We start from the raw sequence: 17,152 nt of genomic DNA, 5'->3' as shown, positions 1-17,152 counted from the left end.
GGCAGCTGCCTAAGCAATGAATAACAGTTGAGGCCAATAATAGGCTAATGAAAAAGTTTAAAAGATAAAGCTGGGGAATGAGAAGGCTTTGAAAAACTCCAAAATATTCTTGGAAATCTAGAAGGTCACATGCATGCATAGAGTTGTGTGCATGCCCAGGAGTATATGCAGGCTCAAGAAAGACCAGAGATGAGAACCCAGTCTTCTTACATTGGGCTGACCTTGAGGATGTGTGCCTTCCTGGGAGAAGTAGTGGCGAAGGCAGAGTTGTCAATTGCCTGGCTGAATGTCGAAAGCATGGCCCACCATGCCTCAGCAAAGGCTAGGAGATTATTGGTTTTTGGAGGCTAAGGAAATCTTTGTCCAATCATTAGCGGAACACATGCTAAAGAATACTGTCTTTTTTTTTGAGATGGAGTGTTGGCCAGGCTAGTCTTGAACTCCTGACCTCAAGTGAACCTCCCACTTTGGCCTCCCAAAGTGCTGGGATTACAGGTGTGAGCCACCATGCCTGGCCTAAAAGCAGAAATTATTTTAAAAGAACTAAACAGAAATTTGGGACTTGAAAAGTACAGTAACTAAAATGAAAAAATTCAAATGGGCCGGGCGTGGTGGCTCATGCCTGTAATCCCAGCACTTTGGGAGGCCGAGGTGGACAGATCACGAGGTCAGGAGATCGAGGCCATCCTGGCTAACATGGTGAAACCCTGTCTCTACTAAAAATACACAAAATTAATCAGGCATGGTGGCATGCGCCTGTAGTACCAGCTACTCGGGAGGCTGAGGCAGGATAATCACTTGAACTCGGGAAGTGGAGGTTGCGGTGAGCCGAGATCACGCCACTGCACTCCAGCTTGGGCGACAGAGTGAGACTCCGTCTCAAAAAAAAAAAAAAAAGAAAAAATTCAATAGAGGAATAGAGGGTTCAACAACAGATTTGAGTAGGCAGAAGAAAAGATCGGTGAACATGAGTATAGATCAGTTGAGATGATCAAGTCTAAGGAACAGAAAGAAAAAAGCACGAAGATAAGTGAACAGAACTTCAGAGACCTGTGAGACATCATCAAATAATGGGAGTCCCAGAAGGAGAGGACAAAAAGAAAGGGGTAAAAAAGAATATATGAAGAAAGAATGGCTGAAAACTCCCAAAATTTGATGAAAAAAAACCATCAATCTAGAGCCAAGAAGCTCAACAATCTTCAAATAGGATAAACTCAAAGATATCCATCACCAGACATATCATAATCAAATTATTGAAAGATAAAAAGAGAACCTTGAAAGCAGCAACTGACAAGTGACCCATCACGTATAATTAATCATCAATAAGATTAACAGCTGGGCTGGGTGTGGTGGCTCATGCCTGTAATCCCAGCACCTTGGGAGGCTGAAGCGGGAGGATCACTTGAGCCCAGGAGTTGGAGATCAGCCTGGGCAATATGGGCAAACTCCATCTCTACAAAAGAATACAAAAATTAGCTGGGTGTGGTGGCATATGCCTGTAGTCCCACCTACTCGAGAGGCTGGGGTGGGAGGATCTCTTGAGCCTGGGAGTTCAAGGCTGCAGTAAGCTGTGATCAGGCCACTGCACTCCAGGCTGGGTGACAGAGTGAGGTCTTGTGTCAAAAAAAAAATTAAAAAAAAAATAATAAAATGAGAAAGATTAGAACATTTGGAAAAAAAGCAGGCTGGCGTGCGGTGGCTCAGGCCTGTAATCCCAGCACTTTGGGAGGCTAAGGCGGGCAGATCACCTGAGCTCAGGAGTTGAGACCAGCCTGGGCAACATGGTGAAACCCCGTCTCTATCAAAAACAAACAAACAAACAAAAAACTAGCCGAGTATGGTGGTCCATGCCTGTGGTCCTAGCTACTTGGGAGGCTGAGGTAGGAGGATGGCTTGAGTGTGGGCGGCGGAGGCTGCAGTAAACTGAGATTACGCCACTACATGCCAGCCTAGGTGACAGAGTAAGACCTTATCTCAAAAAAAAAAAAAAAGCTGAAAAGGGGAATTAAATATATATTTCCAAATCTGCCCGCATGGAAATTACATTCCAGTGGTGCAATGATGAAGGATAACATTTGGCATGTTAGCGGTAAGTGCTTAAGAAACAAGGCCAGGTGTGGTGGCTCACACCTGTAATCCCAGCACTTTGGGAAGCCGAGCTGGGTGGATCACAAAGTCAGGAGATGAGACCATCCTGGCCAACATGGTGAAACCCCGTCTCTACTAGAAATACAAAAATTAGCTGGGCGTGGTGGCACGTGCCTGTAATCCCAGCTACTTGGGAGGCTGAGGCAGAAGAATCGCTTGAACCAGGGAGTCTGAGGTTGCAGTGAGCTGAGATTGCGCCACTGCACTCCAGCCTGGTGACAGAGAGACTACGTCTCCAAAAATTAAAAAATAAATAAAAATTGAAAAAAGAGAAAGAAACAAAAGGAGTGAAGGGGCACAAAGAGGGAGGAGCTGAAGGTGAAGGCTGAGTGGTCAGAGAAGGCCTCGCTAGATGAAGACCTGAAGGCAGTGAGGGGTGAGCTTGTGGACAGCTGGTGGCCAAACATTCCAGGTCAAGCAAACGGCAAGTGTAAAGGATCCGGGGTTGGAGCCAGCCTGGTGTGTCGAAATACATTTGCTCACAGTTCCTGTGCACTGAAGAGGCCAGTGTGGCAGGGGCTGTGTGAGCAAAAGGGCACCATATCCAATCAGATCAATATATTTACAAATACTTCTAGATGCATGAGCTATCTCTAAAGGAATGTACAGGAAACACTGGCACTGGTGGCAAACCCTGGGCAGAATCGGGCAGCTGGACTCAAGGAGTCCAGCACCTTGACTTTTCACTGGCCGTCCTGTTTCATTTGAAATTTTCATGGTGTTGGCTGGGTGTGGTGGCTCATGCCTGTAATCCCAGCACTTTGGGAGGCCGAGGTGGATGGTTAACCTGAGGTCAGGGAGTTCAAGACCAGCCTGGTCAACACGGTAAAACTACTCTCTAAATCGCTACTAAAAATACAAAAAATTAGCTGGGTGTGGTGGCAAGCGCCTGTAATCCCAGCGTTTTGGAAGGCTGAGGCAGGAGAATTGCTTGAACCGGGAGGTGGAGGTTGCAGTGAGCAGAGATCACATCACTGCACTCCAGTCTGGACAACAGAGCAAGACTCCATCTCAAAAAAAAAATTTTTTTTTCATGGTGTTTAAGTTCTTTGCTACTTCCAACCCATGCCATAACCTCCCACGATCCCTCAAGCTCCCTGTGTGTGCACTAAGGTCCTGTTTACAGCCACTTTTTTTTTTTTTTGAGACGGAGTTTCGCTCTTGTTGCCTAGGCTGGAGTACAATGGCACAATCTCGGGTCACAGCAACCTCCACCTCCTGGGTTCAAGCAATTCTCCTGCCTCAGCATCCAGAGTAGCTGGGATTACAGGCACGCACCACCACGCCTGGCTCATTTTGTATTTTTAGTAGAGACGGGGTTTCTCCATGTTGGTCAGGCTGGTCTGGAACTCCCGACCTCAGGTTATCTGCCTGCCTCGGTCTCCCAAAGTGCTGGCATTACAGGCGTGAGCCACCGCGCCCAGCCCCTACAGCCACTTTTCTTCATGAGCAGCTATTTCACAAGATCTATCTCTGGGGCCATTTTTCTCCATACAAGAATCATCCCTGCTCATGTGAATGCATCAGACAAGTTTGTAACCATTTGAAGTTTTGTTTTTGTTTTTTGGGGATGGAGTCTCGCTCTGTCGCCCAGGCTGGAGTACAGTGGTGTGATCTCAGCTCACTGCAACCTCCACCTCCCAGGTTCAAGTGATTCTCCTGCCTCAGCCTCCCCAGTAGCTGGGATTACAGGCACGCACCACCACACCTGGCTAATTTTTGTATTTTTATAGTTTTTTTGTATTTTTAGAAGAGATGGGGTTTCACCAGCTTGGCCAGGCTGGTCTTGAATCCCTGACCTCGTGACCCACTCGCCTGGGCCTCCCAAAGTGCTAGGGTTACAGGTGTGAGCCACCACACCCCGGCCATTTGAAAGGTTTTGAGGACACACCAATTCAGCCACGAGAGTGTTCCGGCTGGTCATGCTAGCTAGGTCCCTGTTGACGAGTCTGTTGGGGATATTCTGGGCTGTTATTGTGTGGCAATTCTTTTGGGGGCACCATGAAGAACAGCTCTCAACTTGGCCTACTTAAATGACTTCCAACTACCATCATGATCAGCATGAAAGAGCAGGTCCCAACACAGGGAGAAGTTACACATTGTGCAGGAGATTGCTTATTAGATATTAAGAACTCTTTTTTTTTTTTGGTGAGACGGAGATTTACTCTTGTTGCCCAGGCTGGAGTGCAATGGCATGATCTCGGCTCACCACATCCTCTGCCTCCCAGGTTCACGCGATTCTCCTGCCTCAGACTCCCGAGTAGCTGGGATTACAGGCATGTGCTACCATGCCTGGCTAATTCTGTACTTTTAGTAGGGACGAGGTTTCGCCATGTTGCCCAGGCTGATCTTGAACTCCTGACCTCAGGTGATCTGCCCACCTCAGCCTCCCAGAGTGCTGGGATTACAGGCATGAGCCACTGTGCCCGGCCATTAAGAACTAATTTCTTAGGTGTAAATAATTATGTTAAAAAAATAGGTATCTCCAGGCAGGAGAATAGTTTGAACCCAGAAGGCAGAGGTTGCAGAGAGCTGAGATGACACCACTGTACTCCAGCCTGGGCAACAGATTGAGACTCTGTCTCAAAAAAAAAAAAAAAAAAAATTGTATCTCCAAGAGATACATATAGTTTCTTATTTCTGGATAAAATATAATCTTTATGTATTTTATATTATATTATAATCTATATAATTTGCTTTAAAATTATGTAGGGTGGTTGCACACATAGGAACTTAGGTTATTCTGTATAATCAACTATTTGACTCATTGACTGGCACAGAGAGGGTGGCCAAGGTTCAATAAAATTAAGTTAAAAAACACTAGGCATGGTGGCTCATGCCTGTAATCCCAGCACTTTGGGAGGCTGAGGCAGGTGGATCATCTGAGGTCAGGAGTTTGAGACCAGCCTGGCCGACATGGTAAAACCCCATCTCTACTAAAAATACAAAAATTAGCCAGGTGTGGTGGGCTATGCCTGTAGTCCCAGCTAGTCGGGAGGCTGAGGCAGGAGAATCGCTTGAACACTGGAGGTGGAGGCTGCAGTGAGCAGAGATCGTGACATTGCACTCCAGCCTGCGTGAAGAACAAGACTCCATCATAAAATTAAAAAAAAATTAAATTAAATAAATAAAAACAAAACAGAAAAAATACTCACTCAAGCCCATCCCTGGTCAGGGCACTGATTCCAGCCCAGCTTCTTGCCACTGCCTAGCCCGTTCACACGCACAGTCTCACTTTTCCAATGAGTTTTTATTAGCAGGTAAGTCATGATTTAGGATCCCGGGGTGGGGATCACTGGGTACCAGGTCCCCCTTCACCATCCTGGGAGAAGGATGGAGGACAGAGGAAAGGGAGATGCAGCCAGTTCAGATCTTCCCGGGAAACGTGCCTTCAGCCCGTTGCTCATCCCAGTCTGTGACCTGTGGAAAGACAGTGTTATTCCCTCCGCAGTGGGGAAACTGAACGGATGGACTTCTTATCTTCCTCACTTTGCCCACCTGTTTGTTCAACCAATATCCACAGGTACCTGCTGTGTGCCAACCTCTATTCTAGAGGCCGGGGAATCAGCAGTGACCCCAAAAGACAGAAATCACTGTTCTGAACAAGCTGACATGCTGGGAGGAGAGTAATGGGCAGGAAAACCCCAGGCCCACTGCAGAGCTGTCGATGGGGAGATGTGTCACTGTACAGAGCTCCAAGGGTGGGCCCTGCTTTGAAAACCTCAAGTCAACACTATGCTGTTTGTCCAAATAGGGGAGATGGAATAGCAGGCAGCTGTGAAAAAAAACGAGGCTGATTTATGTTCTGGCATGAATGGATGGATCTTCAAGATACATAGTCAAGTGCAAAAAAGGTGCCAAACAATACACAGTGCAATCCCACCACTGACCACAGGCGATGCTCAGTATAAACAATGATGGAGGCTGGGTGTGGTGACTCGCACCTGTCATCCCAGCACTTTGCGGGGCCGATGTGGGAGGACTGCTTGAGCTCAGGAGTTTGAGACCAACCTGGCCAACACAGCAAGACCCCCATCTCTACAAAAAATAAAAAATAAGCCGGGCATGGTGGCTCACGCCTATAATTCCAGCACTTTGGGAGGCAAAGGTGGGAGGATCACTTGATCCCAGGAGTTTGAGACCAGCCTGGTGAACGTGGCAAAACCCTGTCTCTACAAAAAATACAAAACTTAGCCAGGCATGGTGGCATGCACCTGTAGTCACAGCTACTAGAGAGGCTGAGGTGGGAGAACTGCTTGAACCCAGGAGTTCGAGGCTGCAGTGAGCTATGATGCTACCACTGCACACCGCACTCCAGCCTGACAGAGCAAGACTGTCTCTAAAAAAAAAAAAAAAAAAAAAAATGAAAAGGCCCATATAAGGCCTATGTCAAGTTAACACTCCCTGAAAGTAACACTCTACTCTTTGTGGACCTCACAAGCAGTTACAAGCATAAACGTTTTTATATACATACACGCTCACATTTTATGCTATAAGGCAGGGGTCCCCGAGCCCCAACCAGTACCTACCAGGTACTGGTCTGTGGCCTGTTAGGAACTGGGCCCCACAGCTGGAAGTGAGTGGCAGGTGAGCGAGAGAAGCCTCAACTATATTTACAAGCACTCCCTAATGCTCGCATTACTGCCTGAGTTCCACCTCCTGTCAGATCAGCGGCAGCATTAGATTCTCATAGGAGTGCGAACCCTATTGTGAACTGCGCATGTGAGGGATCTAGGCTGCATGATCCTTATGAGAATCTAATGCCTGATGATCTGTCACTATCTCCCATCACCCCCAGATGGGACCATCTAGTTGCAGGAAAACAAGCTCAGGGCTCCCACTGATTCTATAGTATGGTGAGTTGTATAATTATTTTATTATATAATGTAATAATAACAGAAATAAAGTGGACAATAAATGTAATATGCTGGACTCATCCTTACACCATCCCCAACCCTGTCTGTGGAAAAACTGTCTTCCATGAAGCTCATCCCTGGTGCCAAAAAGGGTGAGGACCACTGGTGCAAGAACGAACAGTGGATGAAAGCATGGATAACAGAGAGGCTGAATCTGAATCCCTGCTCCATCACTTCCTAGCTGTGTGACTTTGGGCAAGTTACTCAACCTTTCTGGGCCTCAGTTTCCAATTTTGTAAAATGAGGATACTAACAATAGTACCTACCTCATACGGTTGTGTTAGCATGTTGACCTTATGTGATGTAAAGTGCTAACATGGCTGGGCGTGGTGGCTCACGCCTGTAATCCCAGAACTTTGGGAGGCCAAAGCAGGTGCATCACCTGAGGTCAGGAGTTTGAGGCCAGCCTGGCCAACATGGTGAAACTCTGTCTCTACTAAAAATACAAAAATCAGCTGGGCATGGTGGCAGGCGCCTGTAATCCCAGACACTCGGGAGGCTGAGGCAGGGGAATCGCCTGAACCTGGAAGGCGGAGGTTGCAGTGAGCTGAGATTGCACCACTGCACTCCAGCCTGGGAGACAGAGCAAGACTCCATCTCAAAAAAAAAAAAAAAAAAAGGTCTAACAACATAGCTGGCCCATAATAAGTGCCAGCGGTATGTGCCTACTTTATTTACATACACACACCACACCATAAAAACTCCATCCTTGCAAATTGACTCCTACTATATAGATTGTTCTGCAACTTGCTTTTCCTGTGTCTTAGCATTCTTTCTGTGTGCTAGCATGTAGATCACCACAGTCTCCATAAAGACTATCAAGATCAATGTTTTAACTTGGGTTATTTCCAAATATTCTCCATTACGAACAACTCTGCAATGGGCATCTTTGTACATGAAGATTTTTGTAGCATCCCTAGATGTGGAATTGCCAAGTTAAAGGGTAATTTTTTTTATTTTCAAAGATTCAGCTGGGTGCGGTAGCTCATGCCTATAATCCCAGCGCTTTGGGAGGCTGAGGCAGGCAGACTGCTTTGAGCTCAGGAGTTTGAGACCAGTCTGGGCAACAAGACGAAACCCCATTTCTACAAAAAAAATACAAAAATTGGGCCAGGTGTGGTGGCTCATGCCTGTAGTCCCAGCTATTCAGGAGGCTGAGGCTGCAGTGAGCTGAGATCATGCTACTGCACTCCAGTCTGGGCAACAGAGCAAGGCTCAAGAAAGAAAAGAAAGAAAGGAAAGAAAGAGAGAAAGAGTGAGAAAGAGTGAGAGAGAGAGCGAGCGAGAGAGAAAGAGAGCAAGAGAGAGCGAGAGGGCGACAGAGAGAGAGAGAGAGAGAGAGAGAGACAGGCACAGTGGCACATGCCTGTAGTCCAAGCTACTCAGGAGGCTGAGACAGGAACACTTGAGCCCAGGAGTTCGAGTCTAGCCTGGGTAACATCATGAGACCTTGTCTTTAAAAACTTTTTTTTTTTTTTTTTAAACAAAGGGCAGGGGCATAGCAAAGAGCTATTAAATATTGACGACAGATTTGGTCAGATCAGGGCTGAAAGGACTGTCTTACTGTGTCATTATTTAGAAGTCCACACTGAAGTAGGCAGGGGTGAAATGACGTGTCTGGGACTTGCTTTAGAATACTTCAGCAAAGGAAAGAAGAAAAAGAAAAGGGGTAGATGAAGAAACCATGGATAAATCCTGATAACTATTCACTTTGGGTGATGGATGTATTTGAGGTCAATGAATTATTATCTCTGCTTTGAAAATGTTCATAATAGGGCCGGGCGCGGTGGCTCACGCCTGTAATCCCAGCACTCTGGGAGGCCGAGGCAGGTGGATCATGAAGTCAGGAGATTGAGACTATCCTGGCTAACATGGTGAAACCCCGTTTCTATTAAAATACAAAAAACTAGCTGGGCATGGTGGTGCACACCTGTAGTCCCAGCTACTTGGAAGGCTGAGGCAGGGGAATCGCTTGAACCCAGGAGGCGGAGGTTGCAGTGAGGCAAGATCGCGCCACTGCACTCCAGCCTTTCCAGCCTGGCAACAGAGCAAGACCCTTGTCTAAAAAAAAAAAAGAAAAAAAAAAAAAGAAAAGAAAATGTTCCTAATAAAAAAGGACAGGACTGCACAGAATTGTGAGCTACACAGGGATGGGAGCCCAGTGCTGAGTGTGTATTTGGAGAGTGCATGAGTGAGCTACATCTAGCAAAGCACCCTGGTCGCCTCAGCTGAGAGCCCTGACTGGTTGAGAGGCATCAGCAGAAGGAGACAGGGAGGTAATTCTAGGCGGGAGGAAAGGCACTGAGTCCTGGAACAGTGTGGTGCCCTGTCCTCCCTCTGCCCCTCACAGATGAGCTCCCACCAAGCCACCACACTCCCCTCTGCTAAGACCCCACCCCAGCATCCCAAGGGCCCTGGCAGGAGGCACATACCCAGGATGTGGGGCAGAGGGACTGGTACACACGCTGGTACCATTCGCACACAGAGATATCGCCTCCTTTAGCGGTCATTGCCTTCTGACAGCGGTGGAAGTCTGTGAAGAAAGGGGTTCAAGTCAGCCCAGATCAAGAGTTGGAACACATTTTTTTTTTTTTTTGAGGTAGGGTCTCGATCTGTCACTCAGGCTGGAGTGCAGTGGTGCGATCTCAGCTCACTGCAACCTCTACCTCCTCCTGGGTTCAAGTGATTCTCCTGCCTCAGCCTCTCAAGTAGCTGGGATTACAGGCACCTGCCACCATGCCCAGCTAATTTTTGTATTTTTAGTAGAGACAGGGTTTCGCCATGTTGGCCAGGCTGGTCTTGATCTGCCCACCTCGGCCTCCCAAAGTGCTAGGGTTACAGGCGTGAGCCACTGCACCCAGCAAAATTACATTTATAAAGATGTTTACAGCCACACCATTTGTAAGAACTCCAAAATGGAAATCACACAAGTGTACAGGCATAGAATAAATTGTAGAAAACTGGACAGCAATGAAAATGAGCAAGCTATATGCCACAGCATGTATGGATCTGAGAAGGTACTGAATGAAAAAATCCAAACACAAAAGAATACACACAGTATATATAAAGTTCACAAAGAGGTGAATCTAAACACGGTGGTAGCCGGGCATGGTGGCTCAGGCCTGTAATCCCAGCACTTTGGGAAGCTAAGGCAGGTGGAACACTTGAGGGTAGGTGTTCGAGACCAGCCTGGACAACATGGTGAAGCCCTGTCTCTATTAAAAATACAAAAAAGTGGCTGGACGTAATGGCTCATGCCTGTAATCCCAGCACTTTGGGAGGCCGAGGCAGGCAGATCACGAGGTCAGGAGATAGAGACCATGGTGAAACCCCATCTCTACTAAAAATACAAAAAATTAGCTGGGCGCGGTGGCGGGCACCTGTAGTCCCAGCTACTCGGGAGGCTGAGGCAGGAGAATGGTGTGAACCCAGGAGGCGGAGCTTGCAGTGAGCCGAGATCACGCCACTGCACTCCAGCCTGGGCGACAGAGCGAGACTCCATCTCAAAAAAAAAAAAAAAAATACAAAAAATTGGCCAGGCACGGTGGCTCACGCCTGTAATCTCAGCACTTTGGGAGGCCGAGGCAGGCAGATCATGAGGTCAGGAGATCGAGACCAGCCTGGCCAACATGGTGAAACCCTGTCTCTACTAAAAACACAAAAAATTAGCCGGGCATGGTGGCACGCGCCTGTAGTCCCAGCTACTCAGGAAGCTGAGGCAGGAGAATTGCTTAAACCCGGGAGGCGGAGGTTGCAGTGAGCCAAGGTTGTACCACTGCACTCCAGCCTGGGCAACAGAGCGAGACTCTGTCTCAAATAAATAAATAAAATTGGCCAGGCATGGTGGCTTACGCCTGTAATCTCAGCACTTTGGGAGGCTGAGGGGGGTGGATCACGAGGTCAGGAGTTTAAGACCAGCCTGGCCAAGATGGTAAAACCCTGTCTCTACTAAAAATACAAAAAAAAAAAAATTAGCCAGGCATGGTGGCAGGCGACTGTAATCCCAGCTACTCGGGAGGCTGAGGCAGAGAAGTGCTTGAAGCTGGGAGGCGGAGGTTGCAGTGAGTCGAGATTGCACCACTGCACTCCAACCTGGGCGACAAAGCGAGACTCCGTCTCAAAAAAAAAAAAAAAAAATAGCTGGGTGTGGTGGCGAGCGCCTGTATTTCCAGCTACTCAGGAGGCTGAGGCAGGAGAATCACTTGAACCTGGGAGGCAGAGGTTGCAGTGAGCTGAGATCGTGCCATTGCACTCCAACTTGGGCAACAAGAAACAGACTCCATCAATAACATAACAACATAACATATATAAAATAAAATAAAATAATAAACATGGTGGTAAAAAACAAAGATGTGAGGCCGGGCACAGTGGCTCACGCCTGTAATTCCAGCACTTTGGGAGGCTGAGGTGGGTGGATCACCTGAGGTCAGGAGTTCAAGATCAGCCTGATCAACATGGTGAAACCTTGTCTTTACTAAAAAAAAAAAAAAATACAAAAAATTAGCTGGGCATGGTGGCGGGTGCCTGTAATCCCAGCTACTAGTGAGGCTGAGACAGGAGAATTGCTTGAACCCAGCAGGCAGAAGAGGTTGCAGTGAGCCTAGATCGTGACATTGCACTCCAGCCTGGGCAACAAAAACAAAAAACTCAGTCTCAAAAACAAAAACAAAAAAACAAACAAAAACAAAGATGTGATAACCCCCAGTTAGTGGGGTCACTTCTCTACTGGGGAGAGCGGGGTGCTGTGTTCCAGACAGGACATAAAGAAGGTGGGGAGGCCAGGCGTGGTGGCTCATGCCTGTAATCCCAGCATTTTGGGAGGCCGAGGCGGGTGGATCACCTGAGGTCAGGAGTTTGAGACCAGCCTGACCAACATGGAGAAACCCCGTCTCTACTAAAAATACAAAAAATTAGCTGGGTGTGGTGGCAGGTGCCTGTAATCCCAGCTACTTGGGGGACTGAGGCAGGAGAATTGCTTGAACCCGGGAGGCGGAGGTTGCAGTGAGCCAAGATTGCACCATTGCACTCCAGCCTGGGCAACAAGAGCAAAACTCCATCTCAAAAAAAAAAAAAGAAGGCAGGGAGATGAGAGTGTGGGCAATGTCTGCTTTTCTCTCCAGGTTATGGTTGCACAAGGGGTTCACTTTAGAATTATTCATTTAGCTGTACATGTTTGTTATGTGCTTTCTGTACATGTCACACTACGCACACACATACAGCTTTAAAAAAAATCATTGTAGGGGCCAGGCACGGTGGCTCACACCTATAATCCCAACACTTTGAGAAGCTGAGGCAGGAAGAGCGCATGAAGCCAAGAGTTTGAGACCAGCCTGGGCAACAAACTGAGACCTCTTCTCTACAAAAAAATTAGCCAAGTGCAGTAGTGTGGGCCTGTGGTCCCAGCTACTCGAGAGGCTGAGGTAGGGGGACCTCTTGAGCCCAGGAGGTTGAGGCTGCAGTGAGCTATGATTGCACCACTGCACTCCAGCCTAGGTGACAAAGTGAGACCCCATCTCTGGAAAAAAACAAAACCAAACCATAATAATAATAAAAAATTTAAATTAAAAAAAAATCATTGCAGGAACTAAAGTTTGTAACCCTAGCCTGGACCTGAACAGCAGGTGATGAGAGGCATGGGCCTTCCAGAGTAAGGATGTTCAGAATAAAAGGGAGGAGGCTGGGGTGGATGGGTCCCCTAGGAAGAGGCAAGCGGTGAGTGACTCGAGGTATGTGGCCAGGGAAAGGTCCTGCTTACCCAGGTAGTTCTGCCAGCAGTTTCTAGTCTGGTTCTGGTTGGGGAAGCGGCTGTCAAAAGGGGCAGTCTTGTAGTTCTTGATTTTGGTCTCCATGTCTTCCGCCATGGTGCTGAATCCTGGAGGCGAAAGGAGTGGGTGTCAGCAGGGGCCCCAGGGGCCCTGAGCAAGCCAGACTACCCAGAATCAATGGAAGAGGGCAGGCACAGAACAATGGGCTGGGTGTGAACAAGTTCCTGCCTCTCAACATACACAGAGATGAGGGGCAGGGCGAATCCACACATCTGAGTGTCGAGGTCGCGGCAGGGTTGGGGTACAACTCCTCAGCAAAATCAAGCCTGGTCCCCAAATAACATGAGCTAACACTCACTGAGTGCTTACTACATGCCAGGCGCTGTTCTACACACTTTACTCCTATAGCCACTCTAAAAGGTAGGAACTATTACTATCACCATTGCCCAGACGAGGAAGGAACAGGGTGTCTAAGTGACTTCCTACGGTTAAACGGCATAAAAATAACTGGTGGGCTGCCTCCGTTGTTGGCATAATCTACACTGCAAAGATTCTTAATCTTTTTGGTGCCACAAACTCCTCAGCAGTCTGATGAATCCCAGAAACCTCTCGCTGAATGTTTTTTTTTTTCTTTTTTTAAGACAGAGTCTTGCTCTGTCACCCAGGCTCACTGGTACGACCTAGGCTCACTGCAAACTCCGCCTCCAAGATTCAAGCAATTCTGTTGCCTCAGCCTCCCGAACAGCTGAGATTACAGGCACCTGCCACCATGCCCTGCTAATTTTTTTGTATTTTAGACAAGGTTTTACCATGTTGGTCAGACTGCTCTCCAACTTCTGACCTCAAATGATCCGCCCGGCTTGGCCTCCCAAAATGTTGAGATTACAGAACGGAGACACCAAACCCGGCCTGAATATGTTTAAATGTATTTAAAAATTGCATAGGCTCCATGAGTACATGAAGTGAAAAAAACCTGCACAGCATCACAAAGAAAAGCAGTTATATCCAGCTGAGGATTCATTAAGGAATACAATTTTCGCCGGGTGCGGTGGCTCACACCTGTAATCCTAGCACTTTGTGAGGCCAGGGGGGTGGATCACCTGAGGTCAGGAGTTCAAGACCAGCCTGGCCAACATGGTGAAACCCTGGCTCTACTAAAAATATAAAAATTAGCTGGGCGTGGTGGCAGGTGCCTATAATCCCAGCTACTCTGGATGTTGAGGCAAAAGAATCGCTTAAACCCAGGAGGCGGAGGTTGCAGTGAGCCGAGATTGTGCCAGTGCACTCCAACCTGGGCAACAGAGCAAAAACACTGTCTCAAAAAAAAAAAATACAATTTTGAAGTAATCATGAATGAATACAGTATTTTGTGACATTTGCTGTTATAATGTGGTATAAGAATACCTGTGATTTTGGGTGGAGCACAATGGTTCACACCTGTAATCCCAGCACTTTGGAATGCTGAGGTGGGAGGATCGCTTGAGCCCAGGAGTTCAAGACCAGCCTGGGCAACATGGTGAAACTCCATCTCATCTCTACAAAAAAAATATTAAAATTGGCCGGAAGAGGTGGCTCACGCCTGTAATCCCAGCACTTTGGGAAGCCGAGGTGGGTGGATCACCTGAGGTCAGGAGTTCAAGACCAGCTTGGCCAATATGGTGAAACCCCATCTCTACTAAAAATACAAAAAATTAGCTGGGCATGGTGGCATGCACCTGTAATCCCAGCTACCAGGGAGGCTGGGGCAGGAGAATCACTTGAACCCAGGAGGCGGAGGTTGCAGTGAGCCGAGATTGTGCCATTGTACTCCAGCCTGGGCGATACAGCAAGATCTTGTCTCAAAAAAAAAAAAAAAAAAATTAAAATTAGCCAGGTGTGGTGGCACGTGCCTGTGGTCCCAGCTACTGAGGCAGGATCGCTTGCACAGGGAAGCAGAGGTTGCAGTAAGCCAAGATTTCTCCACTGCACGCCAGCCTGGGTGACACAGAGACCCTGTCTCAAAAAAGGAGAAAAACAAAAAAAGGAATGTCTATGATTTTCATTGCTAACAAAATCACAGCTGCTGCTAGTACTACCGAGGTTGCTGCCTCAAAAGGTTAGTAAAAACACAGATGCAATTCCACCCCCCACCCCAATTCAAGTACTAGCATTCCTTGAATTCTACCAACTCTGCGGACCCAGGGTTAAACACCTTTAATATAATGTCTCTGAAGAAGTGACAGTGTTCGTCGGGAGCCTGAGAGAAAAGTATCTATATTCCAGGGAATCCTAGGAGTCGTGGGGCTATACAGAGACTTGCAGAGCAGTGTCAAATTCAAGCGACGCAAGGTGGTGGTGGGGGTCTGGAGCACTAAAACAGTCTTTCGGTGGGGAAGTGGGGTGTAAAACACCAGCTGCTGGGGCACAGACGCAGTAGGAAGGATCGTTACCGGCGAGATCTCTACCCGGTATCTGAGGATGAGGGTGCATCGGAGATGACGCTGCGGCCCCTCCAACGTCCAAAAGGGAGGATGGACTGGACACCCGGGAGCCAGGCTGCGGCCCAGGCAAGCCGCGAGAGGCCACGCCTGTGAATTAGCCATGAAGAGCCCTGGAGGACAAACTCCTGGGCCAAATCCTGGTCGCTGTGTAGGTTCAGCTAGGTCGCTTGGTATCTCTGAGCCTGTTTACTGACAAAAGGGGATAATCGCAGGCCCTATCTCATAGGGCTGGTGGGAGAGTTAAATAAATTAATTAAAGTTGTTTGGGATGTTGCCTGGCATCAAGGAAGAACCGTATCATTGTTAGCTCTTACGATGAACAGAACAACAGGGCCCCGGGGTCCAGGGAGGCCGGACGCCGCCAGCCGGAAGCCTCAACCCGTTCTCAGGGAAGCTGGGGTCCGGCTCCTCAGCCCGCTAGACTGGGGTCCCAGGTTACAGAACCCTCCACACTCACCTAAAGGCACCCCGGATTCAACCTGCAGCTCAATGTGACCCTCAGCAAAGACACCACAGTCGGACAGGAAGCGGAACTACTACCAGCCGGAAGCTGAGAGAGGTGGGGACTACGGGAGTCTTGCGAGCGGCTTCAGCTCCCTCCCAGGAGGAGGCCACCGAAGTCATTCAAGCCACGCCCAGCAAGAGAACTACGACTTTCTATTGGGCTAAATGCTTGTTCATCCTCACTTCTGGCCCAATCGTGAGCTTGCGCGGCTGGGGCTCGGGCGCCTGTGGGTTACCCGATCTCATCACCTCTGTGTCTTCACTCAGAGAGAGCGTTATAGATCCCGGGGCTGGCTGGAGGGTAGGTGTGGGGAAAAATGTCCCAGCGAAAGTACTTTTATTCATGCAAGAAATATTTATTGAACGCTTTTTCTGTGTCAGGTATTTCTTTTCTTTAAAATTTTTTTTTCTTTTTTTTTAATTTTTGAGACAGGGTCTTACTCTATGGCCCAGGCTGGAGTGCAGTAGCGCGATCTCAGCTCACTGAAACCTCCGCCTCCTGGGTTCAAGCGATTCTCCCGCCTCATCCTCCCGAGTAGCTGGGATTACAGATGCGCACCGCTACTCCTGGATATATGTATGCATTTTATAGAGATGGGGTCTTGCTGTGTTACCCAGGCTGGACTCGAACTCCTGGTCTCTAAGCGATCCTCCCGCCTCGGCCTTCCAAAGCGTTAGGATTACCGGCGTGACCCACCGTATCCAGCCATCAGGCACTTTACGGGTTGAGAAAGCACGCTGCACAAAACACAAAAATCCCTACCCTTAAAATATATATATAGAGAGAGACGGAGTCTCACTCTGTCGCCCAGGCTGGAGTGCAGTGACACGAACTTGGCTCACTGCAACCTCCGCCTACTCGGTTCAAGCGATTCTCCTGCCTCAGCCTCCCGAGTAGGTGCGATTACAAGCGCACGCCACCACTCCCGGCTAATTTTGGTATTTTTGGTAGAGATAGGATTTCACCATGTTGGTCAGGTTGGTCTTGAACTCCTGACCTCAGGTGATCTGCCCACCTCGGCCTCCCAAAATGCTGGGATTACAGGCGTGAGCCACCGCGCCCGGCTATATCTGTTCTTTTACATTATGTTTACCTCTTTTTGCCTCCCTCAATAGAAAAGAATTATCATAAAGGAAGAATTTTTGTCTGCCTTATTCATTCACCATTGTATCTAAAGCAGTGCCTGGCACACAGGAAGTGTTCTATAAATATTTGCTGAATGCAAGAATTTCTTGTGGAAATGAAGGAAGCATCTGGGGACTAGGAGAGGGAGCTATGAAAGAGAACTGCTTTCCTTCCTCCCCCATCTGGCCTCTAAAGCTTCTCACATACCATCTG

General features: G+C 48.1%; 1 protein-coding gene across 2 annotated transcripts; it reads right to left on the bottom strand.

Moving 5' to 3' along the window:
• Positions 1–5,379: 5,379 nt before the first annotated feature.
• Positions 5,380–15,935, bottom strand: LOC100972703 (cytochrome c oxidase subunit 6B1). Of its 2 annotated transcripts, XM_055103007.2 has the most exons (5): positions 15,767–15,895; positions 14,719–14,821; positions 12,820–12,936; positions 9,497–9,597; positions 5,380–5,568 (listed from the first exon to the last, which is right to left on the bottom strand). In XM_055103007.2, exons 3-5 carry the CDS (start codon positions 12,923–12,925, stop codon positions 5,515–5,517), a joined length of 261 nt encoding a protein of 86 aa, XP_054958982.1. In that variant the 5' UTR covers positions 12,926–12,936; positions 14,719–14,821; positions 15,767–15,895; the 3' UTR covers positions 5,380–5,514. The 2 variants fall into 2 exon arrangements, with proteins under 2 accessions (XP_054958982.1, XP_003816209.1); XM_003816161.5 differs by lacking the exon at positions 14,719–14,821 and having other exon boundaries at positions 15,767–15,935.
• Positions 15,936–17,152: the final 1,217 nt, after the last annotated feature.

Source organism: Pan paniscus, chromosome 20 (genome assembly GCF_029289425.2).
Source record: "Pan paniscus chromosome 20, NHGRI_mPanPan1-v2.0_pri, whole genome shotgun sequence".
NCBI lineage: Eukaryota > Metazoa > Chordata > Mammalia > Primates > Hominidae > Pan > Pan paniscus.
This window is presented reverse-complemented; position numbering and strand designations above follow the sequence as displayed.

Excerpts from the sequence above, each read along its gene's own strand:
- LOC100972703 (XM_003816161.5), bottom strand. The coding sequence starts at position 12,925 with ATGGCGGAAGACATGGAGACCAAAATCAAGAACTACAAGACTGCCCCT. Across the intron at positions 9,598-12,819 it reads CTGCTGGCAGAACTACCTGG|ACTTCCACCGCTGTCAGAAG; the intron begins GTAAGCAGGACC and ends CTTTCTTCACAG. Across the intron at positions 5,569-9,496 it reads CCCTCTGCCCCACATCCTGG|GTCACAGACTGGGATGAGCA; the intron begins GTATGTGCCTCC and ends GTCTTTCCACAG.